This window comes from Crocodylus siamensis, chromosome 11, assembly GCF_052110815.1.
Source record: "Crocodylus siamensis isolate JL-2025a chromosome 11, ASM5211081v1, whole genome shotgun sequence".
Lineage (NCBI taxonomy): Eukaryota > Metazoa > Chordata > Crocodylia > Crocodylidae > Crocodylus > Crocodylus siamensis.
In genome coordinates, this window is record NC_143405.1 from 7221337 (window position 1) to 7249188 (window position 27852).

General features: G+C 48.3%; 2 protein-coding genes across 3 annotated transcripts; both read right to left on the reverse strand.

The window, feature by feature from the left end:
- Positions 1 to 263: 263 nt before the first annotated feature.
- CEL (carboxyl ester lipase) lies at positions 264 to 8846 on the reverse strand. The gene is made up of 11 exons (XM_090022106.1): positions 8149 to 8846; positions 6986 to 7136; positions 6749 to 6871; positions 5907 to 6104; positions 5400 to 5530; positions 4757 to 4864; positions 4271 to 4388; positions 3003 to 3189; positions 2126 to 2329; positions 1438 to 1635; positions 264 to 540 (listed from the first exon to the last, which is right to left on the reverse strand). Exons 1-11 carry the CDS (start codon positions 8212 to 8214, stop codon positions 345 to 347), a joined length of 1680 nt encoding a protein of 559 aa, XP_089878232.1. The 5' UTR covers positions 8215 to 8846; the 3' UTR covers positions 264 to 344.
- Positions 8847 to 9033: 187 nt separating this feature from the next.
- Positions 9034 to 19586, reverse strand: GTF3C5 (general transcription factor IIIC subunit 5). 2 transcript variants are annotated; one of them, XM_090022105.1, is made up of 11 exons: positions 19399 to 19586; positions 18459 to 18636; positions 18098 to 18296; positions 15693 to 15888; positions 14508 to 14612; positions 13892 to 14006; positions 12859 to 12939; positions 12608 to 12702; positions 11978 to 12060; positions 10990 to 11132; positions 9034 to 10146 (listed from the first exon to the last, which is right to left on the reverse strand). In XM_090022105.1, the coding sequence occupies exons 1-11, from the start codon at positions 19543 to 19545 to the stop codon at positions 9995 to 9997; spliced, it is 1494 nt and encodes a 497-aa protein (XP_089878231.1). In that variant the 5' UTR covers positions 19546 to 19586; the 3' UTR covers positions 9034 to 9994. The 2 variants fall into 2 exon arrangements, with proteins under 2 accessions (XP_089878231.1, XP_089878230.1); XM_090022104.1 differs by having other exon boundaries at positions 9040 to 10146; positions 18459 to 18684; positions 19399 to 19585.
- Positions 19587 to 27852: the final 8266 nt, after the last annotated feature.

The following is a 27852-nucleotide window of genomic DNA, read 5'->3' on the forward strand; positions in this document are numbered from 1 at the left end:
AAGAGCCAGGAATACAGATGCTATGTAACAGAGCGCTTCTGTGGGAGGGGCCCTTTGTGAAGTCAACCTTGCAAAGAGTCCCTGAACAAGTTTCTGCCGTCAGGGTGATTGAGGCAACTAGGTACAAACGTGGGGCAGAGAGTGCCTCTGGAAGGAGTCTGTGTGCGCCTTTCAGAGGAGACAGTGTTGTCCAGTACACTGGCCTTGGCTGTTATTTGGGAAGTCCTGGTGCACAGGACAGTTAAAAAGAAGCCACAACTCGCTCAGCAGGAGACAAGCATTTAATGATTTTGACTTTACAAACAGGAATGCACAGAAAACCACAGTAAAGTCTAATGGGCTTGTTACTCATCCAGGAAAGAGGAAGACTCATTAGGCAGGCTCTGGTAGGACATTGTCCAGAACTTAACGTAGGGGGCCTTGAGACCCTGCTTCACAGAGTTGTAGCTCATGTCGCTGTTGATTTCCACGTAGTAGCCTTCCTCGGCTGTGTACGGCAGCCAAGCAATGGGCACGCTCGATGCCCCTTTGTTAGGGTCCCTGTAAAAACACAACAGCTGCAGCTGGAGACGGTGCTAACTTGAGACTTGCAGCCCAGCTCCCCTGGCAAGCTGCAGCCTGATGTGGGGCTTTCCACACAAGCTCTAGGACCCTGCGAGAGTGCTAGTTCCCATGCTCTGCAAACTTTGGATATTGACTGATGGATGCTCTGATCTCGCTCTCCAGTAATGAATCCCCTGAACCCAGAACAAAGTGTCCCAACTCTGAAATAGGAGCACTTGTGCAGCCAGGGAGCCTTCTCCTGGGGTCTTTCAAAGCCCACACCCAGCACTGAGGGGCCCTTCAGGAGTCTGAGTAAAGCCACGAGACAACACACAAACCCCTGCGTTGGAGGCTCCTCTCCCAATCTCCAGCGAGCTGCACCATGGGAAAGCACCACACGGGTGTCTGCCGCTGCTGAGGCCAACATCATGGGCCTCGCAAACTGGAAGCAGCAGCTCAGCATTCAGGTAGAAAATGGAATTGCCAAGCAAGCAGCTAAAACAAGCCCAAGCTCAACTGCTCCCTGCACCAGCACAAGGTGTAGCATGGATCCTGCCTTTAGCCCTTGAAGCCCAATTCCCATTGCAGGCAATGGAGCTTAAAGGACTCAGAAGAGAGGAACTAATGCTAGGGGGAAACCTCATCCTCCAGAAGCCGTGTATGCTGAGAACAGACTCCTGTGTCTGCACTTCTCCACAGCCTAGGCTTACCGACCCAGCTCCCCGTCATTCAAGATCCTGAGGCAATTGGTAGGATGCCTCCAGTACCCCTGATGCTCCCTCAGCTCACGGAGACCCAGACCACCCCGGTGCAGGCTACAAGACTGAGGCTCCCACAGGTAGGAGCATGAATAGACGGGAGTTGGTGTTACCACTTGTAGCCCAGGCCTCTTACCCTGTTCTGGCAAAGTTGGTCCAATAAGCAATCATGATCTCCGAGACAGTCCTGTGCCGTGGGAAGTAGGCCAGTGGGGTAGTGAACGGTTTCCCAAAGACATACTGAATGTCATCTGCGTGGTCTGCCCCTACCCAGCTGGGGTAGACGGGCATTCGAGATAGCTGGGAGAAGACGTAGCTGTAAGTCTTGCCACTCCTGTGTAAGCAGAAATAGATGCTAAGCAGCTGGGGATGGAGCGATGGTGATTCACAAAACCACAGACGCATTCAATCATGCACGATGCTAGGTGTCCAGGGAGGACTCTAAGCCCCAGAACTTCCAAGCAGCTTTCCCTGTCCTCTTAGCATCATCACCTCATCTTAGGGAAACATAGGAGACACAGTTCATTTACTTCTCATCATTCATTGCTCAGGGAATAAGAGCAGACAACTTCCTTTGCTGCTTAAGCGGTGGGGAACAGTGGCCTACTGGGGGTTTTTAAAGAAAAAGTTCAATTGGGATTTTTTTTAAATCCCCAGTGTCCTGGACTACACCTGCAACTCTTTGTGGGTAAATAAAAAATGAAACCTACCCATGCAGACCCAGTCACTGCACCATTTCCGGCCCACACGGCTCCCACCTGAATGCTATATCCTGAGCTTGCCCACAACGTGCCCAGCATGCGCTGCTGCTCGCACAGACTCACTTGGCATTCTGGTAATGCAGATTGAGAGCCCGCTGTGTCGGGATCAGGAAGATGTAGTCGGTCTCCAAGTCCACCACTGTTTTCTTCATGGTCTCCTGATCTGGGGTCTGGCCCCACACCTGGGTGTAGAGGGCATATGTTGCATTTGCTCCCTTTACTCCCTTCTCCACGGTCAGCCCTTGAACCAGGTTGTAGAAATCACCCCTAAAAAAAAAAACAAAAAACAACTCACAGCACCTCTTAGCTTCCTACTGACTGGAAAGATTGTAATAGGTCCAGTGGTCACAGAGACAGACCCTGGCTCCCTGACACTTGTTAAAGCAGAGCAGGGGTGATAGCAGGGACCAGTGAATTGGTACTGGAGACATGAAATAGCTGCCTCCAGTTCAAAGGCAGCCCTGCTCCTAATACGCCCTTGGGCGTTATTTGATGGATGGAAGAGCCTGGCGATCTCAGTCCAGATTCTGGAGAGAAGGCATCAGTTCAAAGAAAGTTCATCTTTGTGCTTGGTGAAGCAGGTGGGTAGAGTGGTGACATCCCAGCTGACTTCCTGCCTATGGCAGGGGTGCTGGACTCGATGATCTTAGGAAGTCCGTCCCAGCCCCTAACGTCTATGAAATCCAGGTCCTTCTGAACTTGGTTCCTTTGGCCAAACCTTTCCCCCCAATCTCCTCCTGGGAGCAGCTCTGTCATTACCAAGCCCATGCCCCTCAGGGCACGAGGGGAAAAACACGTAGGTGCTCCTCTGGCCTGGGTCTCACTCACACCAAGGTGTTGGGGACCAACCGACAAGGCCTTTCTCTAGCATTGTTTCTCCCCTAGCAAAACCCAAGACCACCTTGCTTTTTCCACGTGTGCTTAAGGCAGCTGCACTTACGCAGTGATGTCCTTGAGTGGACGATTGATGCGCGGGACATCGATCCCAGCGAAGATGTGCCCATCCATGTTGTTCACGCCTGCAATGTAGTCTATGTCTGCTGCATTGGCAAAGAGGTTCTCCGGGTTGTCTGGGATGAAGTCTCCATCAATGACAGGAGTGAAGGCAAGGTAGAAGACAAGGGGATCTGCATGCAGAGGACAGCCAGGAATCATTATGAATCCAACGTGGGAGCAGACTGACCACGTGCCTTACAGCTGCAAGCAGGGAGCTTCAGGTAAACAGGCTGGATGAACTCCTGGCCTGACAGAGTAGTGGGAGATTCCCCAGTGACGGCAGAGGACGGGGCTTTGCCTGGTCTAGGGGCACACAGCCATGTGCTCTAAGCTGCAGCCCCCAGCTGTGTGGGGTGGGCCAGGATTTGTGAAAACCATGCAGACGTGTTCCCACCGCCCTGTGGGTATGGCAGTGCCTCCGGGCCACTTCCCGGCTCGAGTGGGAATTGCAGGGAAGACAATTATAGCTTTTACAGAAAATGAAGCATAGAACCAGGTCTCCAATGACATGGGAGCTCGGGGTGCAAGCAGGGCACTAGCCCCACAGAGCCCGTGCCTGGGCAGCAGGAGCCCCACAGCACGGATCCAGCAGCAGCTGGGTGCACGGATAATGTACTGCTGCTATAAGAGGCCCAGCAGGCCATGCTGCAGCTGCAGCAGCCAAGGACTGTTTCTGAATCCCCATTGTAGGTAAGACTCCCACTCCCACCCCAAAACTCAAGCCTCTGGTCCCCAGGGAGCACTGTGGGCAAGCCCAAGTCAGCCCAAAGCAACTGCAAGGGGCGCATTTGCTTGTATGATTTCACACAGAGAGGATGGCAGGAACCCTGGTTTTTCAAACTCAACCAGTGTCTTGCCTGCCTGCCTGCTCTTCATGCAACAGCCAACAGGCTGAGCTCTATGGGAACAACGCTCAGACACGTGTCCTCTACGGCAGCGGTTCTCAATGTTTTTTGTACCAGGACCCTTTGTAAACATCAATGGCCAGTCCTGACCTGGTGCTCCTTGCTCCTGACCTGCTGCCCCCACCCGCAGCTCCTCAGCGTGTGGGGTAGGAAAGGCCCCAAGCAAAGCCACGGTTTGCAACATTTTTCATCTTCAAAGGACAATCCATTTTTTTTAAAGTTTGTGACCTTTTCATATATTCTTGCAACCCACTTTGGGTCATGACCCACAGGTTGAGAAACACTACTCTAGTGCCCACTGACTCACATGCCAGGCCGACCAACTCCAGATGGTAGGCCAGCGTCACTGCCTTGGGGTCTGCAACACGCAGGCAGTTGGCCAAGGTTGTGGTGTTGTCTGTAGGGCAGCCGACCTTCTCTGCAATCTACAGGACGCAAGAGAGGAAGTAGCTGCGGTCAGTGCAGCCAACTGCCCAGCTCCCACACGCTGGGACAGGAAGCGTGGTTTTGTTTGGTTTGTTTTTCGAATCTCAGAAATGCTCCCACGCCTCCTCTTGAAGGGTACTGTCCCTTTGTAGACACTTCAGGTGCCGTCACTGCTTCTACCCACTCAGCCTGCTGTTTTCCACATACCACCAGCTGGCTGCAAAAGCTCTCCTAGCCTGGCGGCACAGTGCAGGTCCTAGTCTAACCCAACTTTGTGAATTTACTGTATCCAGGCTCCTTGGCAGCTCCTCCCCCTGAGCTCTGAGAGTGACCCTGAGTTACTGCCCTGTTTTGGAGCTTACTTTACCTTGGTAGCCCAGAAGAGAGGGTTCTCCTGGATAGCCCACGTGCACAGGCCCACGCCGCTCTGGCTGATCGCTCGTTTGAACAACCCCTTGCTGTAGGGTGACAAGGTCTGTGTCGCAGGAGAGACAGAAAAGGCTGGTTGTTAGCAAGCCCCAGACAGCCTCCCAGGCCAAGGCCAAGTGTTCAGGCTCTACACAAGGCTCCGAACAGTGGCTGCCTCTCGACAAGTCACAGCATAAGAGGACCTGTGTAACTTTGGGAGGAAGGAGCTGCAAGGCCTCAGGCAATGAAAGTCTGGCTCCTGCAGAGAGAGGGGCAGTGTAAGGAACCAACATCAACTCAGTCTTACAGGCTGAAATACAGACAGATTTCTACAGCAGGGGAAGCCTGAGGAGGAGGAGTGCTTGGGAAAGCAGCGCTCTTCAGATCTGCGTGGAGAGTTTAAGAGGACATACATGAAGTAACGGAGCCGCTACGAAGACAAGTGCGAGTTCAGGACCCCTTCATCTATTAACCCACATGTAGGTGTACCTACTGCCACCCAGAGCAGCGCCTGCAGCTAGAAAAGCCCTGCGCTAGGGAACCTGCAGCATTCTGCCAGAGAGGGAAAGCTACCCTGCCGTGGCCTGGCGATGACTGCGCACCTGCAACGAGACACTGACGGCTCCAGCAGATTCCCCGAAGATGGTGATGTTATCAGGGTCGCCTCCAAAGGACTTGATGTTTTTCTTCACCCAGGTGATGGCCATGTGCTGGTCCCTCAGCCCATAGTTACCTGCACAAGAGAAGGCAATATTTTTCAGGGAACAGAGAATTAAAAATTGGTGGGATTCCAGGCTCTGGGTCCATGTTTCGCACACCTTCACCTTTACTTGTCTTAAAGCTGAGGTTAGATCACAGGTATCCGCAGATCCTGGGCCTGTGTCCTACACATTTTGGGAAGTGGTGTCAGAACAAGGGGTTTGCATGCTTCAAACATCCAACCCATCTGCCGCCTTTCCTACAAGTTCAGCCTCTGGATCTCTCCTTCCTTGGAAGACAGCCCTTCTGCATGGTGTGCATGTGGATGAGGGGAGTCACTCTGGTGTGTGTGGGAGAGGCTGGGCAGACACAGAACTGAAGTCTCTAAAGCAGAGCGACGGCTACTGTACCTGGAGCACTGGCATCACCCGTGCTAAGGAACCCCAGGGGCCCCACTCGGTAGCTGAAGGTCACGACGATGACGTTGCCTCGCACCGCAATCTCTTCACCATCGTAGAGGTAGTTCTTGAGGAAGTTAGCACCCTGACCACCGCCAAAGAGGAAAGCACCTCCATAGATCCAGACCATCACCGGCAGATTTGTGGAGACTGGAGCGGGGAGGAACCACAAAGCGATGTTAGGCTGAGGAAGAGATGAAAACTTCCTAACGCAAATCAAAGCCAGCCCTTTCCGTGTCGTCATCACCCTATACCTCTAGGCATGTTCACTAACAGGCATCACCTCCTTCAAGCTTGAGCAAGTTCAGGAGGAATATAAACATACCTGTCTGCAGGGTCACTGAACTAGAGGCACAAGCAAGTTATTTATCACGATAACAGACCTAGGACTTGGTGACAGGGTGAGCTGAAGAGCCTGGGAAGATAGAACTGAGCAGGGAGAAATTACACAGCACAAACTCCAGTCTCTACTTGCCAAGGGAAGCTCAATTTCTCCACGGAAATGGATCCAATGGCATGTCTAATGTCACCACAAACCTTCTGGGGGCCTGACTTCCCCATCTGCCCTGCAAGGAGGGGGTCACTATTGGAACGCAAGGCAGCAGCTGGTGGAGACTGGCTGATGCAGCGGTAACGCAAGGAATCCAGTGCGGCCAGCACACTGGGGAGCACACGACTGGTGGCCAGAGGGGAGTGTCAAGGAAGGCCTGGCTCCAACACACAATCGCTCCAGGCTGCTCAGGGCTGAACAGAATGGAAACATCCCACCTCCCATGTCCTCATCAAGCCCATACCTTGTTTTTTCCCCTGAGGGACCCAGATGTTCAGGTACAGACAATCCAGACTCCCACGTACGTCAGTCTGGGTTAGCGTGGCCTGCATGCAACGGGGCTTGTACTCCGTGGCCTGCAGTGTACCTAGGAGAAAGAAGACAATATCCTGTTGTGAACCCAGGCCAGGCTTCCAACTTCGCACAAGAAAGAAAAGCCCGAGCTAGAGAGGAGAGAACAGAGATCCAAAATCCTTCTCACCTGGCCAGCCAGGATGGGGCTGGGGGTTTTCCAAAATCTTCGTAGGAGCGCCATAAGGGATTCCTTTGAAGATGTCAATGAAGTTCCCGAAGAGTCCTAGCTTCTTATTGACACCCTCAACCAAGCCTCCTTCCGTGGACACAACACCCAGCTAAAGATATTCCAGACAGACCAGGGGCAGGGAACAGGAAACACGTTTAATGAACATAGGCAGGATCAGCAGGTCTAAGATACGCTTCAACATTCATTTAGCCCTTTAACACATTGACTGTAAAAGCTACATCTGCAGAAGTTGTCTTTTCAAGCAGACTTACACCAACTGAAACATCAACCCCTGACAACGCTAGTTCTTTATAAAATGAATGAACAACACGCTTATTACTATTAATGAATAATTTGCACTTAGGCTGAGACTTTTCCCCATCAGGGACTTCGAGGTGATATTAGACCGTGATGAAGGCTAAATGCATGAATAGTGAGGTATACAGGAAGGGGGAGAGAGAGGAAAAAAAAGTCAGTGGAGTTGAAGACACTGATTACTTCACAGAATTACTCAGTATGAAGTCCCCAGTTGCTACTGACCAATTTTGCAAAAACTTGCTCAGTATGAGGTAGGTCCCAGCCTCTCTTTCCCTGTCTGAGGCTGCTAAAATAAATTGGAGTATGCTCAGTGAAGCATAGCTACTTCATAGGATGAAAAATATTCAGAAGCCAGTAAATGAGAGGTGAGCCCTGCCATGAGAAAAAATAGGACATCCCCCTAAAAACACTTGAGCTACAAGCCATCTGCCTTCACTCAAGAGTTGGTATCACCCATTTCCATTGCCGTATCCCAAATCTGAGATGAAACCAACCCCTTGCTGTTTTGTCGCAGCCCACAAGAATGAGCATTGTCCAGTGGATCTATCTGGTTCGCACATCCACTTCCGTGACCCCAGAAGGCAGTTGCCCGCTTTCTTTCAGATACAGAACAGCGAGATGCTGCTTTGTATGGAGTTACTTGTTATGGAAGTCTTGGACGCCCATTTAACGTAGCACCTGCGGATATGCCAGGAGCCAGGGGAGAGACCACAAAAGCTTTAATACATGACTCTAACCAGGCAACCTGTTCTCTCCAATTTTCTTTAGCCTAAAGGAAAATGAATGGCCTGCTGTATCCTTACCTTTGCAGCCCATGCTACACCCAGGTAGCAGAAGAGGGCAAAGCACAGAATCCCCCAACGACCCATGACGCCTGCCTGCTAGACTGATCCCTGCCTATGTGTCTATATATATGTATATACACACAGATGTGCTGGGATACAAATATGCGCATGCGCCCATGGAGCTCCACCTTGTCCCACCTGTGCCAAGGGTGCTCGCACAGATTGCACACACCTGTGCTTCACCTGGCTGCAGCCAAATTGTGGTTGATAACCAGTACTAGGTTGTGAGAGACCTCCAGCTGTTTCTTGTGTGGGCTGGCAGCTTGCCTCCTTGAAGAAAGTTCTAGGTCTTAGCAGTCTTAAAGAAAAGAGACTCACCACGGAGCCGCATATAAGCTGAGATATTTGAAGACAGACAAATTAATGCCTTAGAACTATACCGTGTGCCATGAACCAAATTTTGCCCAGATTTGGAATCAGGAGAAGGACTAGATGCAACTCAGTAGAAATTATTGAGACCAAGTGGACAGTCAGAGCTTCCAGACATCAGCTACTTGGAAATGTTCAGGACTGCCTGTTCCTGCCTTGCTCTCCTGATGAGTGGAATCAAGAGCTAGCTCATGACTGGGAGTTGATGATCTGGCAGAGCCACCACGGATCATCACAAGGAAGTGAATAATTCACTGGATGCAGTATCTAATTGGAGTTCCTTCCTCTGACCTTGTTTCCAATTTCTCAAGCTGACAGAATATGGAAGACGCCGCCACTGTTCCAAAATATATTTTATTCCTACTCGGAAGAGCCAAAGGCAATACCCTGAAGCCACTGGAGTTAAAAGTACTTCTTTATTCTCAGCTCAAGGGAAACAAACCCAACCAAAGTGCTTTTCCCAGGAAAGGACAACCACAGGATTCCAGGTCAGACACTTCTCCTCAGCTCCAGGGAGTGGCCAGCCTGACTTGATATTTGTAAAGAGCACAAATGCCAATGCACAAACTGACAGGTTTGGCTGGGTTGGTTTACATGCAAGTACCCAGTCAAACTTTAAATGAACCCATTAATCCAACTCCTGGCTAAGTCCATCAGTCACTTGCTACCCCAATGGGAGCTGGACTACATACAACTGCATACGAGCAGAGGTAAATAATGCAAAAATACATTATTATTGAGAAAAAAAACAAGTTTAATTAGGAAAGCAGGCAAGGACTGTATTTCTTGGCAGTTGACTTAATGGAGAGAAGTCACCACGTGCTTCTCATGTACATATGCAGTCATGGACTGGTACCTACAGGCCCCATTAAAATGCACATGATTCATGCCAAGTCAAGTGACATGCTCCACAGCCTCTTGATTAATAATACTAGCCTTGTTTGCCCTGTTCTCAATACATTTTTTCCAGTGACCCTGACAGCAGGCTTACAAGTTCTGTGGCCTCCAAGGGTATAATTAAATGTTAATCCTTTGGTACATGAGGCCAGGCACAGTCCCACTGGGCCTGGGCTCAAGGCTTGCTGAAGACTTATGCAATAGGGCTGGCAAGGATGAAGGTGCTCTCAGCTCCTGGGAAGAAAAGACAGTGCAGATGTCACCCCCAGGGGCATCCCAGAAATAGCAAGGTGGGGAAGCTTCTTTACAAAATAATTTCTATGGCTCCTGGTCTCCCTAGCACTATAAAAATGCCATTGGTAGTGCCCGTGCCCCCAGTACACTGGCCGCTGATGCAAGGGCAAGCGCTGCTGCCAGTGCCGCGTGCAACTGGCATCTTGGAGTGAGCTCCACCTCTCCAAATCCCCCAGGGTTCAAGAAACAAAATCTCTATGCCCAAAATGGGTTCTGTGCAATCTTGTCTTGTTTGCTCACAGAATCACACATAGTCCAGAATCTCAGTTTCCATTTCGTTTTCACTCCCATCAGATGGCTTGAAGTCTTCCTCTTCCTCATCATCCTCATCCTCACCAGACTCATATGTCAGCTGCTCTTTGCCATCTTCAGTGGTTGATGTACTTGAAAATAGAGCTTAATCAAACAGAGAAAGAGGAAACCATCAGCCTTATTTCCATCATCACTGAAGCCACTGATGCATTTGCAATAACATTAACAAATCCAGGCACAAGATGGAACAGAAATGTTGACCACAGTTAAAATCTTAATAAAACCAATAGATGAAGGATAAAAAAGTCAATTTTCCTTCCCAAGGAATTCTAACAGAACAACGGTAGGAGGTTTTGCCTTACAGGAGGTCACACCATCTTGTACCAAATGAAGCTACTCCATTTCTTTTAGAAAGCAACATGGGCCAGCATCATACGGACATGTTTTCCTCTCCTGCAGTGACTCCTATAGTATATAATCCATACAAACGTTTTTAAAGGTCCATTTCCTGCTGCTGCCAATATGTATAAATGCACCATCAAGGGGATTATACGGTGAAGCAAAAAAAACAAAACAGAGAGAGACTGATATTGAGAAGACAAGGCAGGGAGTTGTACCCCCTACCTATTTAAAGGTCCCAATTCAATTTGTTGGTGTTGTAAGTGGCAAAGTCTAGTTACTTTCTCCCAGAGTATGGGGTCTTTTCCATGACGTGACAAAGACTGTTTGAAGAAAAGCAGGTGTCCTGCCAGTGTCCAAGATGAGGACTTCACCCTCACCCCCCCACCCCATGATGATCTAAGCAGAATGAAAAACATGGGCTCAAACTCCAACACTTAACCAACTTGGACTAAGCCTTCCAGAACAAGGGAGGTGACCCTGGCCAAGCCATGTTTATTGCTCCACTGCAGAGAGCAGCACACTACAACATCTAGAAGTTTTCCAAACATCCTTTCCACTGCTTAAAAAACTGGCATCTCTCCTTACCAGGTCTTGTGGATCTGATGGTCTGCTTGATCATCAGAGACATGGTATCTCTCAGATCATCACTAGTCTTCGGAAGGCACCACCCATCCCGTTCGCTGCACTCCGCTTCCATGCCATCATTTCGATGAATGATTTTCTGTAAGCTAAAGAGCAGCCAAGAAAAGAGTCAACTTGGCATCAGATGCAAACTTCAAACAAAACTGTCAAAACTACTTGTGCCTTCTCATCGAAGACCCACCCCCCAGCATGTTACAAGGAAAGTTTCACTAGCAGAGATGGTTATGAATTTCCCACTAGAGTGGCTTTCCAACAGAAAGTGCAATTTCTACAGAGAATAAACATTTTTCATTGGATGATTTCAACATCTGTAGAACTTTTCATTAGGAAAACTGAAACAAAACAAAAGCATCTCCTTTTGACTCGGGTCCACCAAAACCAGAGTATTTAATTTTGCTGAACAGATGATACAAAATGTCACTGTCTTCACTCCATCCCTAGATAACATTTTAAATAGATAATAACTGGGGAGGCTATACATGAAACCTTTTCTAAATCTTATGCTTGTGACACATCATGTTAAGTGTTCGATGCAGCATGTATTTTTTATGCTTATGTACATTTGCATTCATCAAAACCACAAGAAAAGCAGAAGTGTGATTTCCCAAGTTCTGTGACATTTTGTACACATCAGATTGAAAACAATGGGAATAGGGCCTCACGTACCCCCACTAGTTTCAGTGGATTGGGACCAGCCCCAAAATGCAGGTAAAGAAAGAAGGGTATCTTGGTTGCTCACATAACTTTATTGCGAAGGAACTGCAACTGCAAGTGGAGCAGCCTATATGTTCTCACTTAAAGGCTGGGAGTCTCGAATACTCAAGTCAAACAGAGAGATAGATGCTTGTGAGTAAATGGGGGCATTTGAGATTAATCACCGCAGAGTCTGTGAAATCTCCTGTGAAAAGATTCAACTAATGTTTCATAATACCTTTCTACATTCAAGTCACAGAGCTGATAGAACATCTGTCGATATGGAGGCAGGGCCCCTTCTTGGAAGATATACATAGAATCCTAGGAGAAGAAAAGACTGTGATTTGAATATGCTTTTCTAATTATTTCCATACTTGGGTCATGGTATAATGGTACAGCCTCAGCATTTATTAGAAAGGTGTTTCCCTACAAACTAATTCAAAAGACGGGCACTTCTTAAAGCCTTCACCTGTTTGAGTTGTTACTCGTTATACCTTGAATCCCTGGGTAAAAGCTGCCATTGCAGCAAAACGTTTTCTGGTTCCTCATTTCCGCTGCCCAACTGGATTTTAAATGGCAACTGGAAAATGCTCCCCTGTAGGCTTAGGATTCCCTCTCCATAACCTGCTTCCATCATATTCAAGGTAACAGATGGAAATGTGCAGCTGTAAATAAGCAGGAACTTTCCACTTAAGCCTGACTGAATACAACGACAGAAAAGCACGTGAATCTCCAAATAAAACGGCAACCATTTCGATGCCTGTAGTTTGTCTCAGTCACCGCTGACACTGAGAAATTTACCAAACAAAACAGATCCCTGTTCCGACGATCCCATTCCAAGGTTTTGGTGTGAAGAGTTAATACCTACCTTGAGTTTGTACCTGCTGGAAGTTTTTTTTGCACTGGATGTACTTGAAGAGCCCAGGCCCTGTTTTAGGTCCTGTATGCTAACTGTGTGACTCACTGAAAGAGAGAGGAAAGAGATTCTCCACTTGTATAGTATCTTGAACTTCAAGGCACAGTATATGGCTTCTTTTCTACTTTGGTTCAGCTTTCTCAGGGCAGCCAAAAAACACTAACTTAATGAACACTAGCACCTGCATGCCTTGGTGCACATACCTGGCTTCTTGATAGTGATGGGCAGGCTGTAATTGTACGTGCTGCGTTTTGCTTTCACTGGCATGTCATTAGGAGCATAACCTGAAAGCAAAGAAAGCAAGAAGACTGTGAACAGAGCGCCAAAATCCTGTAGTCCTCCCTACCTCTCAGAGATGCAGCAAGACTTAGAAGCCTGCAAAAGGCTTCAATTGTCTCTGTGTAGTTACTCTGACTAGTCTACTGAAGAATCCAAACACAAAAAAATTAAGGCATGCACTTTCCCCAGCTATAGCCAATACAGAAACGTATCAAACCAAAGTACTATGAGGCCACATTCTGTATAAACTAGTACACCGCATTAAATCAAACTAGAGGAAAACAGTATAAATGCATCAGGGTGCATTAGTGGCATAAGCTAAAATACAACCTTGCCTGTGTTGTCTATAGCATCTAATAAGACCCTGTGGGCCTTTTTGGGGAGGTGGGGGTGGGGGGAAGGGAACAGCAAAGAGTAGAAGTAGATGCTTCTTTGAGTTCACCGTGCAAATTCCTTCATTTGCACAAGACTTGTGCACTTTTTTTCAGCTGGTGGCACAAAACTGTCCTTTTTGGAGGAGTTTCTTGTGCAGTGTTATAGTCCAAACGGACAAATCATCCTTTTAATATTCACTCAGCTCCCCCACAGGACAAAGAAATGGACCTTCTGGTACTATTTTAAAGTTTCCTGCTGACATTTACAGAAGAGTCTGTGTTGTGAAGGACCAGAGTAAGAAAGCCTGCCAGCATACATGCATATTTTGAACCAAGGAGGAGAATAAAAGTCAAGCAGCATTTTGTTAGGCTTGGAACATGTCTAGTGGCTAATTATCATCTCTGACGAGGGTAAAAGAACGCTCCTGCCTGGGTTCTACAGAAGCAAAACTGGAAACCCTGACTCATATCTCCTCTCTTTCAAACAAAAAACTGAGGAAAATCTAGAGTTCAAAAGCAAATAACAAGCTTGGCAGAAGAGCTGCCAAAATTGACATGCAGGCAGTCGTTTGGGTCATTTTACCATATTTCATTCCACAGCGAATTCTGAAGTCCAGGACTTGGTAAATCTTTGCTTCAGAATGTTTTCTGGGGTCATACCCAAATCGAACCCACAGGCTTCTCCAGGGCCCTGTCAGCTGTGTACAGGGGGTTAGTTACAAGGGAAAGAATAGGGTTACAGAGTTCCAATGTAAGTTCTTAAATACATTTCCTTATTTTCTTTTGCAAAAACAAAACGGAACAAAACAAAAAAACCCCCCTTCCAATGCAAACACTGACCATCCCACCATGTGCAAAGGAAGGCTACGTGGTACAAAAATGTGAATTTAGAAGTTAACCTCAAAGCTGAGAAGCTTTTTGTTTTGAGAGCGCCAGCTTGCATGTCCAGCAGGACATACAATCTTATCATTTGTTACTGTAACTGGAGAACAGGTCAGGACCAACAGAACCAACTCAGTTGTCTCCAGCCCCTGCTCAACTACACATTATACAAATCTTTGGGTTCTAGGTGGAGGTAGCTGTACAGCAGATCATGTGGAATTACCCGAAGGCGCCCAGAATGGTCCTTCCAGGCCTTTGACCCCTACCTGCCTCAGGTAAGAACAAGACTGACGGAAGAGCTGTACAAAGAGACTCACCATATAATAGGCCAGGTAGGGCAGCAGAAGTTTAAGCTTGTCTGGGTGGACACTGATATTGGCCTTGACAGCGTTCCGAGACCAGACAGGACGAATCTCAAACAGCTGAAGAAATACACAAGCAGCAGTGGGTGGGGAGAAGTTTACTCCTGCTAATTTCACTTTCCTAACAGCCATCTGCTCTCTAGTACAGCTTTGGCCTAGGCTGTCCCTGCAGACTGGCAGAGTCGAGGGAAAAGGAATGGTGGCACAGTGAGGGCATAAACTAGCATTTTATTTCTGCATAGACTCAAATCCTGACTCAGATAATGAGTAAAATGAACACATTGGCTGCAGTTTAATCCTTGGTGGCCTGTTTCACTAACCAAGAAGAGACCCCCAAGTAACTCAGTGTTGTGGGCAAACTTTGCTCCAAGAACACTTGAGAGCTGGTCAGGGGTTGGAAATGGGAGGAGAAAGCATAGTAAGGGATACTTTTTTAACTGGTATGCTCACTAAAGGATGCAGTTTCAGAGCAATGGACGGTTTCAGAACACGGCACCTGGTGACTTCAGCATCACCCCCCAACAGGCTTTTAGCCCATGCACCATTTATAAGCATTCAATTCATTCCCAACTTTAAATACATGAGCAAATGGATGAAGATGGGGAACCACCGCCAGGAGGTTCATGTTTCAAGTAATGCAATATATACAGTCTTCCTGCGTTTATTAATAGTACACCCCATCCTATACTAGATTGACTTTTCCTCCAATGGCAACTTTGCAAAACCCCAATGAACCCCAAGACTCTCAACAAGGAGCGGTGCAAACATACAGTGGCCAGATAGTTCTTTAGTGCCTTGAGATGTATGCTAATACTATCCTGGACGGTGAGTAAAGGGATTGTAACCTTCCCAAAACGTGAGACATCTGAGGCAGAACTGGAAGTACGGCCCAGGAGTCCTGGCTTCAGTTCCGTGTTTTAATGATCAGACCTCAGTGTCTCATTCACCACCACATTTACCACGGGGCACTTTAAAACCCTCTAGGGATGCCAGCACATGCTGTTCATTTGACAGGCCAAATGTCATCTCCTTGCTACCAACAATTTTCTGGGGAGACAAACATGATTAAAAACAGCCCATGAAATTTCTACCATGCCACGTGCATTAGCAATGTTCCCGGTCACCTCAGCTGCTCCCTACCTTTCTCAAGTCTTCTTCCACCTTCTTATCCACAGGATTGGTGCACACTTTCTTCCAGTTCTGCACGGCCGCCTCCAGAGGCTTATCCGGGGTCTCTTCATCGTCAAAGTTCACAAAGATGGCATTGTGTGGTCGACGGGCTCTGCTGAGGCCAATCAAGTTCTCAGCAGACACCTGGGGATTGTTGTAGCCTTCCCTGCAGAACAACATGAGGGGAGGAGTCCTGCTTTCTTTCTCCTCCCTACACCTAATAGGGGTCTGCACTGAATTAGTTGGAAATTAGGTTTATTTTTCAATCACAGGGAAAAAAAATTATGGGGCGAAGGAAGTTAAGTAGGGCACTAGGTTTTCGAGTGAGTCGTTTGTCTCTCAAGACTGGGATGAGCACATGCTTTTGGTACCACACAGACATGGATTTGGAGATGCTAGCGAGGCATCCATGTGAAAGTCTGGAGCACTGCACAGTGGACTAAACTGGGAGAACCGCTTTTAAAAAATAAAAGAAATGCCTCCTCTCAGTCTGCTTTCCCGAGAACAGAGCTGCTCTGTGCTTATTTGACCTGAAGCAACTTTCACATTTTGATGTCTGACCAGGATGCTTTTGTGCACAAGCACAGGCTCAGCACAGTTGCCAGTGACATTTGCCATGGCTGAAAATCATTATGACAGTAAATGGACACAACACAGTGAGGCAGGGAAACAGTTACAATTTTAATCTCGGGGGCAGATTATAGTCATTGGCATTGTTTATTTTTTTTAGCTCAGACGAAGGACAGCAGTGAGAAAATGAAAGATGTTTCTCGTGGGAGATATCACAGCTTCTCCATCTACTCGGGGCAAGACAAACAAAGAAACTCTGGAAGTGCCAGCTCAGACACACGTGGCACTTGCTCCTGTACTGTTCTCCCCTAAACCTCCACTCCATTGGAAACACTGAGAACGCCAGCCAAACAGCCTATCCTCTAGCAGTCTACATCGTGACTCGGTGTCCTGCTCCCACTCTGATGCTCTTACTCTGTGTTTATTCCCTGGATGAGAACATTACATATTTGTGATGCCTTATTTGTGAATGAACCCGACTGGCTCTAAAGTAAGCCCTGTTCCGCCCTAAAGGCCGTGGTTCTGATACGGGGTGAAAAGGTGGGGAGAAAAGTCGCGAAGAAGAGAAACAAGAGCCGAAGACGGGAGGATTTGCAGACAATCTAAAGAAAAGGAACCATTATCTTAATAAGTCCAACTTTTGTGTCCATTTACTGCCTATTCCAATGGGGAATTCTGCCCCATGCCTGAATGCAATGCTCGACGTTTTCAGGGTTTTTTGTTTCAGTCACTTAAATGGGATTTGAGGTTCTTCCACCACCACTATTTTAATGGGGAGGGACAGATAACCTGTCAAAGAGTCCCAAGGTACATCTCTGACATAGGAAGAATATGGACATTTAAAATACAAAAACAATATCTGACAAATTGTTTGTCTTAACATAAACCTCTGGAGTTCTTAAATGGAGAAAAAGGTTAGAGAAGCGAACACAAGGGATAGAAAACAAGAACGTGGTGAGTTCACAACCCTTGCCAGCTTTAAGGAAAAACCCACCTAAAGTATTTATATGGCTTATCTCTGTAGTGGTCCAGTGCCTCTCACAACTACCTGGTGAATAAGAAACTACTTTTATTCCCAGTTTATCAGTGAGCAAGTCATTTGGCCTGTGCCTCAGCTTCCCAAGGTCAACCCAGGATGTCAAGCACAGAGTGAGACAGTGAACACACATGCCCATAATCTTGACCACAAGGTCCTCCTTCCTCTCTCAGAAGGACGCAGAAAGTGGATGTGTCCTGCTCAACACTGTACAGCTTGCAAGTGCCAGAGCTCCTGACAGTCAGACTTGGTGCTTCACCTGTCCTCGCTCTCAAATGCTTTGGTCTAGACTGCAGTGAGATACAAGGCTTATGCAAGAAGATGAGTAAAGCAGAAGTTGCAGGGGGCACATAATCAACATAGTTTAAGCCTCTGTCTGCCACGCCAGGAGCTCAGATTTCATATAATGTCCCGATACCTCAGGAACTGGACTTTTAAATCTTATTTTTCCTCTAATTATATACACGGGCTCTGGGCAAAGACGTGTCAAACAGAGAGCATTGTGTGTGTTAGGCCTGATAAAACTGTCAGATACGAAAGACATTTTTCCTCCAATTCCATTAGGTGACCTTAGAGAACATTTAAAAAGCCCGTCATTGGAGAAGCACACTAATTATAATACAAGAAGCTGCTTCGGATGGAGAAGGGATCTTGTAACAAACTGCAAAGCTCGCATATTACAAGTGATTTGCTGGCCCAGTAAAGGGGTCCCATCACCCGTCCGTGCACGAGCCGAGGCCACTTACTACGCATAAGAAAAAGCACTGACCGATGGTGTGTATCTGGGCGGTAGTAGTAGTCTACAGGGGTGTCCAGACGAGAGAAGATCGGTGGGGGAATGTAGAGGGGCAGCTCCCTATTGTAGAACTCCTCTTTCTCGGGCTTGAGCATCAGGACCTTGTCATACATAGAGGTCTGCTTGCCATCCGGCCCCGAGTGCATTGCCAGGTACTGGAAGTCGGACATCCCTGCGAGGAAGACAACGAGAGCTGCGTATCAAACATGGGCAGAAGCTGCATTACATCCCTTCACCCAGCGCGCTCGGCGACTCCGCCGCGGCTTGTGACGCGCCGGCTGCTGGCTCAGGCCAGCTGGGAAACACAAATCGAGGCGGCGGAGGAGACGGCTACCTTGGAACTTGTACACGGTGGTGACAACCCCCAGGATTTGCATCTCAAATGTGGCTTCCGGTGGCGGTGGTGCTTCCCCAGCCTCCGGCGCCCGCGGCATCCTCCTCCTCCTGGTCACCTTGAGCAGCATGGTGGAGGTGGGGAAGCGGTTGGCGCAGGCCGGGTGGCAGTAGGGGTCCTGGGGGCGGAAGTAGAGCTCCAGCCTCTTGGAGGGGTCGGCGTAGATCTGTGCAGACCAGGTTGGGGGTGCTGAGATGCGGGACCCCCCTGGCCTGCCCCATGGTGCCCTGCTCACCCCTTCCCGGGCCGATAAGCGCCCCCCACCCTCATCAGCATCCCCTATGCACCATCCATGGACCAGCCCCCCTCAAGGGCAGCCCTGGAAGCCCCGCCCCTCCTGGGGATACTAACACCCCCCCTGGAAGCCCCGCCCTTTCCCCCCGGCCATACCAACATTGCCCCCCCCCCAGGTGACACCAACACCATCCCCCCAGGAAGCCCCGCCCCTTCCCGGGCAATACCAACACTGCCCCCATGAAAGCCCCGCCCCCTCCCAGAGGATACCAACACCATCCCCCACGAAGCCCCGCCCCTTTCCTGGGCCATATCAACATTTCCCACCCCGGGCGCCCCGGCCCTCCCTGGCGATACCAACACCATCTCCCCAGGAAGCCCCGCCCCCTTCCCGGGCACCACAAATACTGCCCCCAGGAAGCCCCGCCCCCTCCCAGATACCAACACCACCGCCAGAAAGCCCCGCCCCTTTCCCAGGCAATTCAACTCCCCCTGCAGGAAATCCCGCCCCTTCCCGGGTAATACCGCCACCAGGGAGCCCCGCCCCTTTCCTGGGCGATACCAACACCGTTCTCTCCCCCCCCCGGGACTTCAGGGAGCAGTCCCAGGCGTCTCCCAGGCAACCCGTCGGCCCCGCCCCGCTCACCCGCGACACCCCGTCTTCCCCGCCCAGGGTGCGCAGCATCTTCTCCACGTCCTGCACTAGTCCCGGGTACTCCACGCACACCAGCCGCGGGGTGCGGGGGAGTTCCACTACAGCCGAGTCCCGCTCCGGCTCCCGCGGCGCCGCCATGGCCGCGCCCCTCCCCCACTCCCCGCCTCAGTGCGCTTCCCCCGGGCCGCTGCCGCGCCGCTCCATGGTTCCGGGGGAGAACAGTTCCGGGGGTGGGGGAGGGGAAGGAGGGAGCTCCTGCCCCCATGGCTATTGCCTACCTGAGGGGTTAAAGCTCAGGAAGGAAGGATCCACCCCGGTGCTCTGCAGAAATGGCTTGTAAGCCGGTACAAGTGATGCAAAACTGGTTCAAATCTGCAACCCAACAGAAGTTTGGTGCACGTAAACCTCTTTCAAAATGGCCGAAACTGGTTTAAGATCAGCCCAAACGGACGCAGTGTCAGACTGAACCGGTTTAAGTTAAGGCAGTTTGTTTCGAGGTTCTGTCCTGGATCCCTTGGGCAGGCTGGGAGCCGTCCCGTCTTGGCCCACGGCCCCCAGGGCTTGGTGGTGTGACTCCCCTGCAGCGTCCGTTCGTCTCTTGAGCCTCCCGGGTCCCTGCTTTCCTCTTGTGCTGCAGCTTGGAGGCCTCTGCCTGTTGTTGCGTGTCCCACATGTACCTTGCGGGCCTTCATGTGACACTTCCCGCTGCTGTCCCCGCGTGCGGGAGCTTGCAGCTGCGGGGGGGCACATGGCGTTCGTGCCCCGAGCCGTCGTGTCGTCCTGCGGACGGACGTTTCACAGATTTTTGTGGCTCTGGCAGGGCCACAGGACAGGCACCTTCCAGGGTGGACCCGAGCAACCTGCACGGCCTCGCGTTGGGCAGGAAGATGAGGCGATCTTTCCACAGTTATGGGGCCATTAAAGAGAGCAGGGACCGGGAGCCAAGTCATCCAGTCAGGTCAGTGCCCTGCTCACTCCACCTTAGGATCCTGTTTTGTTTTCACGGTGGGAACCAGAAAACCTGGGGGATGGGGGGTTTCCCCCTGACATGTACCAAGGTCAGTTAGGAGGATAACAAAGTTAGGTGGATGCAGTATCTAGTATAAAAACACCGCTTCCAGTATACTTTACTACATCCCTAGAGCTCAGAGGATCAGCAGACTTCGTTTAACTCTGCATTATATCTGGGTAAATCGGGAGTAACTTCTTGGCATGTAACTGCAGTTACACATAAAAGAAATGTGCACAATAGCAATGTCAGGTCCTTGGCATCCTGATATATGCATTGCTTCACTATTTGGAGGTTGTTGTTTTTTTGTTTTGGCCTTTTTGTTGCAGCTGTGGTCAGTCATTTCACGTTGCATGCTAAGAGAGGGGGAAGTCAGGACTCCCAGTGTTAAGTGGTCAGAAGTTGAATCGTGCCCCCAGATCTGTAGATTAGCTTTCTGATCATGAGATTTTCTACAGATAACAAAGAGGGACTTTTTTATTTACCACCTGGGATTGAGATTTTAAGGTGTACTGGTAGAAAAGTATTTCTTTAAAAAGCGAGTTCAAAGCCTCTTAAATTCCCTTTTATTAGGGCAGGGGTGGGCAAAATGCCTGCCAGGCCATTCTATTTGGCGCTCAGGGCCCCTAAAAAATTTAGAAAATTAATATTTATCTGCCCCTAGCTGCCTGTCATGTGGCCCTCGATGGCTTGCCAAAGGTCAGTAAGCAGTCCTTCGCCCAAAATAATTGCCCTCCCCTTTATTAGGGGCTTTAGGGAACAGGCTGATTATTTTGTGAGTCCAAATACAATCACAACAGTTGTCAACGTATTGGAAGGGGAGTGTTGTCCAAGTGAAACAGGGAGCTATTATTGTGTTGAAGTTCTTGCAACCATTGCTGTTACTCACCTGTGCTACAGCAGGGGGTGCTGTCGGACAGATTTCTGCGGAGCTGGACTCTGAATAATGTTTGGTAATCCAAGAGTGTGGTTTCTAATCCCAAATCCCTATTGTGATTGTTTAGAATGAGATTTAGATATCACTAAGAAGCACAGTAGTAATTCAGTTTACACAGTGGCTTTGAGGCACCAGCTTTTAATTGAACTCTTGATAAAGAGCTAATATCTTTTGGGAAATAAAATATGCTAGTGTTTCTAAGAATGTGCATTGTGTGAGTACCTAAAAGCTCTGAGGAAACTACAGGCCTCTAGATGTATTGTTTCCTATTAATCCAATTTTTTTTTTCATTTCTCTGAGCCCCTAACTGTGATGGCTAGAACTGCACATCAGTAGAAAAACCTGGGGGTGGGGAGGGAGGCAAACCCAGTCATAGCGGGCAACATTTGGTAGTGTGGAATTTACTCTACACTAAGGTGACCCAAGATGCTAATCCATGTCAGCCCCTGGAAAAAAATCCAAGGAAAAGTATTTATTTATTCACTTTCCCATTTCTCATTCCTGTTGCCGCTCCTGTGTACGCTCTTGCTCAGCTGGAGTATGAACAGATGTTCTGTCCCTCTGCTAGTTGTGGGGACAAAGCAGTTTCTGCCATGTTAACTTTGGCACAGTGCTTTTAGTTGATATATTTTATCTGCAGCCACATAGAGGTGAGGTGACTGTTGTGTCATAGGATATTGAACTTCTCAATAATCACTTACCCCAGTATTACACTGTTGTTATCGCTGTAACCATTACCCAGGCCAGTGCTATAATATCTCTGTTGAGGAATGAATGCTTGCTATAATTATACGTTTCCAAAGGCCTAAGGCAGTGTGACTGTAATAGGTTGTCATGTGCAGGCTAAGTCAGTTATTCTGCTAGGGGTACTCCATCATCAGGACACAGCCCTTGTTTTCCTCTCAGTTAAATCAGTGGGGCTTGTGTAAAACCAGAGTGAAAGTGATTCATCTACATCCCACCCTAATGTAGACATACATGCACAGGCCACTTGAGTTGAGCAGCTTGAAGTGGATTCTGAGTCAGGCTGGATTACTGCCTCTCCTTCCCTATTTCCTTGTGTTTTGTGGGTTTTTTTCTTGTGTATAGCACCACCCTGGCATTTTGCTGGACTGAGTTGTGCTTCACCTGTGACTTGAGCACTGCTTGTGAACTGGGAAAGTTGTTATTTCCGCAGGGTTAACCGACATCATCAAACATGGGCAAAACAGCTGTTGTCCCATAAGCAGCAGTTTCCACTGGGGTCAGTGAGGAATCTGTGGCATTTTTTTAATAGGGGTTATTAACTAGTAAGTCCTGGCTGAATGTCAGTTTGGGAAATGGCAAGCTTTCTGGCTATCTAAACTCCCGCTGTGGTTTCTTTTTCACTTTCTGTCCTATTGAGTAGTATTACTAAGAGCTATTTAAGGAGCTGACACATTCTACACAGAGGCCTTTAAGTAGAGGATGAAGTTATTGCTACAGTGCAGTATAGATGCAAGGCCCAATGTCCATCCTTTTCAGAATCAAGTATTGATTCTTGGCTGGTTTGAAACAGGTTAAAGCCACTCAAATTTTCAGAGCAAGGATATCAGCTTTTTCTGAAAACCAGGCCCCTTACAATGTCTTATGCTGGGCTTTTATTTGTAGTAAATGGAGAAACTCCTTTGGAAACAGCTTGCATTGTAGAATGGACACCACATGGGAACGCTAATTCTGTGCTCAGTTATGCTGATAAAAATGCAGAGCAACCCCCTGATACAAGTACTTATACTGGGAAAACCAAGAGCAGAATGGGCTTCATTCCCTTCCTCACTCCTGAATTCTGTTGTGGTGCCAACAATACATGAAGGTATTAGCCTTTCAAGTTTTTAACGTTTTTTTTTCATGTGTTTTCAGTAGCCCCCAAAAAAAGTTGCACTAAGTCCTGCCAGTCATTGGTCACGTGACTCCCCCAGGCTTTATCTCCCTCTCTTGTGCCGCAGTTTTCCCCGCTCGTCTTTGTAATCTGACATTGTGATTTGTTCACTTACTTGCTTGTTTTTCTTCTCAAAGAAGATTTGCTGATTCACTGGGGAGGAGGCAGAAGACTGGAGGCAGCTGGTGGGCAGTGATAAAACCATGGCCACATCCAGCCTTCATGGTTTGCTGATGACAACCCTTCAGTTTAAGGCCTGAGTCACATTCCATTTCCGAGCTAAGATTGCTGGGGACACTAGGATTGCGGAAGTGGGGAAGGGGACAAGTTCCCAAAGGCTTCAGTTATTGTCTAGGACAAGTCGTAAGTCTGTGTTACCTCTCACATTAAATTTCCAATGGTTCCATGAAAGGACAATGGCACTGTCCACTAAGTGCTTGCTCTTCCTCGCTAACGTGTGTGAGTCCATTGATTTTAGTGTGGAAGGCAGCAGCTTTGGGCTTTCAATTAAAGTATTAGACGGCTGTTTTCAGACATCCTGGGGGCTAAGTCTAGCACATACCCCAAAATGCTGATGCTTCTGCATTGAGTTTCTGCTCATTTGTTTGTTGTACCTGACAGAATATATGTACTGAACTCCAGGTGCAAGTCCACTGAAATGAGTAGAGTTATACCCATCTGCATTAGAAGAGGTCTTAATTTAGTCTTGTGGGTCTAATCATCATGACAAGGGGCTAAGAGCTAATGAGGCTGTGTTCAGTTCCAAGTTATTGTACCTATTTGCTTTGTGAGCTACACCAAGTCTTTCAATTCCATTCCCTACCTTAGTTTCCCTGCCTATTATAAAGGAAATAAGAAACATGTCCCCATTTATGTAAAGTGATAGAATTCATGACAAATTCAAAATATAGTTGTTATCCCAAATTCCAGGTACAGCAAATTGCCCGCTACTGTAATAGCCTCCTCCAGCAGACGTTTTTAGATGGGCATTGTGTTACAGTTGATCTATTTTTCTATTTCTCTGTCTATTCATAGATATTTTTAAAGTACCACTCAACACAATAAATCTTATCTTTCCCAAATACATTCTTCCTGAAACCAGGTGTTCTTATCCCTCTAATGAGCTCTGCTTTTCATCTGTCTAATGTACAGTAAACTGCATTTCACTTTATTTTGTGTAGAGCCCCTTTCATGCTTCAAAAACAAGGGTCTTGTAAAGAACACACGGCGCTTTTCCTAAGAAGAAGGTTTTAACTTGAGCTCCCTGGTCAAAAATGCCTCTGGACCTTAAGATGGTCAGTTGGTTTGGGTACAGGATGGAAAGTCAGGTTATGTGTGTTCTGTTCTTGACCGTGCAGCAAAGTTCCAGTACGTGGCAGGTGATTTAAGGCAAAAAAAAATTTACAGGTGGGTGGCTCATACTAGGCACCAAAGTTGCTGAGTTTGAGAGGCTTTGGGCCCATGCAGTGCTCAGTGAAGCTACATTTCAGATATGCCACGTGCATCTCTAAAGAAAGGCTAAAACCAAGAAGTGCTCAGAGAGTTTAAGATTATCTCAGGTAGGATTTTGTACAGGTGGAAAAAATAATGACTTTTCATGAGATAATACTTTTCATGAGTATCATGTTACGAAGGAAGTTGGTTCTTAGTACTCCCCTCTCACAGGGGAGGAAACTCAGGCACAGAAAAATGACTTGCCTAGATCCCCTGAGAGTGGCAGAAGCAAGAACAGATCCCATGCTGCTCAAGTCGTAGCCCAGCAGTCTACCTACTAGGCCACAGGACTGCTGAATGCAGCTGAAGTTTCTGTGACTCCCGCCACCAAGGTCTGGAGCAGCCATTGAAGTTGACTGATTTTCCAGCAGAGCTGGTGCAAGCTGGACCTAAATAAATGGCTAGCCGCAGCACTGAGTGATGGATGTGCTGACTCACTGTGTCCCCTCAGCCTCTCAGGATGTGGCCCCTTCAGGGGCAGTAATGCTCCATGGGCTTTTTTTTTTTTTTTGACTTCCTGTTCCCCGAGTGAGGCAAGAGATAGCTGCTATTTTATAAGGGGAAGAAAGCAACAGGCTTGGCCACTGCCAAAAATCCTATTAAAGCTCCTCATATAAAAGGGTCTGGGAGGAGAGATAACTGCCATTGTTTTAAAATTATCCAAACAGAATATGAAATCAATGGGGCGAGGTATTTTTGTTCACAGTTCTTGCTGCAGCCTTCAAAGCTCAGAATTGCATTGGCAGAGGGGTATATCGCAGTAGGGCTCTGCTGTGCATAGCAGCTTTCTGGATGGCTCAGAGATTGGTAAGGAGAGAGCAATAGTTTAGGAGATGGACCTGACAGACCTGTGGAAATCTGGCTCCAAATTCTCACAGTTCCCAGAGAAGAGCAAGGATGTCTCCCAGTGCACAGCTAATTGGGATACCTACCCACAGTGCAACACTTCTGCCAATCCAACCTGCCACTGTGGCGATGCAGTGCTCTGGCACGAATGGCCATTTATGAATGCATGCTGCCCAAGTTGCTTTCTGGGTAGCTCTTAACTAGCAGGACTTTCCCTGGTAAAACATCCCAGTGTGGGTCACCACCTGGAATTCATCCTGTGGGCCAGAGCATGGCTGGGCCTGCCTGTGTTCAAGGCTCCATCCAGCGATGCTTTCCTCCTGCCCAAAGGTTGTGGCTGCAACTTGGGTCAATCAAGTCCCAGGGCACAAGACGTGGATAAAGAATGGGGCAGCCCTGCCTCTGACCTGGGCACAGGTGGCGCAGGGAAGAAATTCGGTACGAAGACAGAGCTACAAGGGATCTGGTTCGGTGAGTCCAGTCCCCTGCTGGCACTGGCAACTATGTCCCAAAATCCTGTTCACAAGCTTTTCATGGGTTTTAGCCTATTGTCTTCTGTTGCAAGGCCTTCCTACACAGGTAGAAGCCTTTTGATCTCCAGTTTAAATTTATTCACAGTTTGCCAGAATTACCTTAGCTTAAACAGTTCCTTTCCCTCCCTGCTGTTTATGACGAGCACTCAGAGCCTCTCAACCTTCATTTTCTTTCAGTAAACAAGCCAAGGTCTGATAACCTTTTCTTTTAGGAAAGTTTCTCCACGCTGCTCCTCATCCCAGGAGTCCTCTGCACTCGCTGCAGTTTGTATTCAGCTTCCTTGCACACAAGCAGTCAGAGGCATGCTGGCTTTGCCTGCAGATATGTGTTAGTCTCCACCAAACACGTGCTGTGTGGGCAGTTGTTTGCCAGTGTGCCCTAATCTTGATCTGAAGGATACAGGGAGGAGCTGAGCCGCAGCCATCCCTCTAGTCCAGTGGTTTGCAACCTGTGGTCTTCAGGCCCCTGGGGGTGGGCAGACTATGTTTAAGGGGTCCACAAAAGATGACTACGATCAATCAAAAGTATGCAAGTACCCACACTTACAATTCAAAGGGTTCTGCACCTCCATTTGAAATTTCCAAAGGGGTCCACGGGTGAAAATGGTTGAAAACCAGTACTTTAGTGCATGGCCGGGCTGCTAAGATGGTTACAAGGAGGTCACAGTGGTTATTTATGTGTATTACCTGCCTGAAAGCCACAAGGAGCCTGATTCTCAGTGGTGCGCCTACGCACGCGCCCAGCTGCCCACACTGACTTGTTACTGTGCAGTCATTTAGTACTTGCTTTAGCACAAGGGTGGGCAATTATTTTGGGCAGAGGGCTGCTTACTGAGTTTTGGCAAGCCATCATGGGCCACATGGCAGGCAGCCCAGGGCAGATAATTATTAATTTTCTAAATTATTTTAAGGGCCCCGTGGGCCAGATAGAATGGCCTGGCAGGCCACATCCGGCCCCTGGGCTGCATTTTGCCCCCCCCTGCTTTAGCAAGTACTAAATGACTGCACAGTAACTGTTGGTACTGCACAGTCCCAGCACTGCACATACTGTTTCTGACCCTACTGTGCAGTAGCGACGGGCTACTGCACATTAGCTCATTGCTACTCTGCAGTAGCAGCAACATCATGGTTCATGCCCCCCGATGCTATGTCACCATAGTGATGAGCTATGTTGCTTTAGCTCGTCCCCACAGTGATGTAGTATCTCATGTAGATGTGCCCAGTCCCCCTTATGCCCCTCAGGCAACTGAAGGTGGATGTAAATGGTATTGCTTACTGGGCCTTTTGCTTTACTTTTAAGTGTTATCTAGTAGCATTCAAGGCACCTTTCTATTGCCAGAATGGTGTAAAGGAGTCTTCTGTGAGTAGCAATTGGGCCCAGCTGCTCAGTTCCATAGTAAGGCAACTCAGAGAGGGCTGTATGCACTAGAAGCCAGGGCAGTGAATCTCTCTTCCCCCTCCCTCTCCTACCACCCTTGTTTTATATTCTATTTGTATAAAACATAGGGAAGGCCTGAAAAAGTGTGTGCAAAAACACAGGTGTTGTGTTGGTCTCAGATTCTATCCCAAAAGGTCAGTGCAGCCAATGTCCTGATAGCAGAGCTGGCCCAAGCTGCAGGGCACAGGCAGTCTGTTCAGCAGCTGGCTGGCTGAGTTGTGCAAATCTGACTGCACCCCACAGGCTGTGCTCTTGGGAGACCTGAGAGCATTTTGAAAACCTTTGCATTTC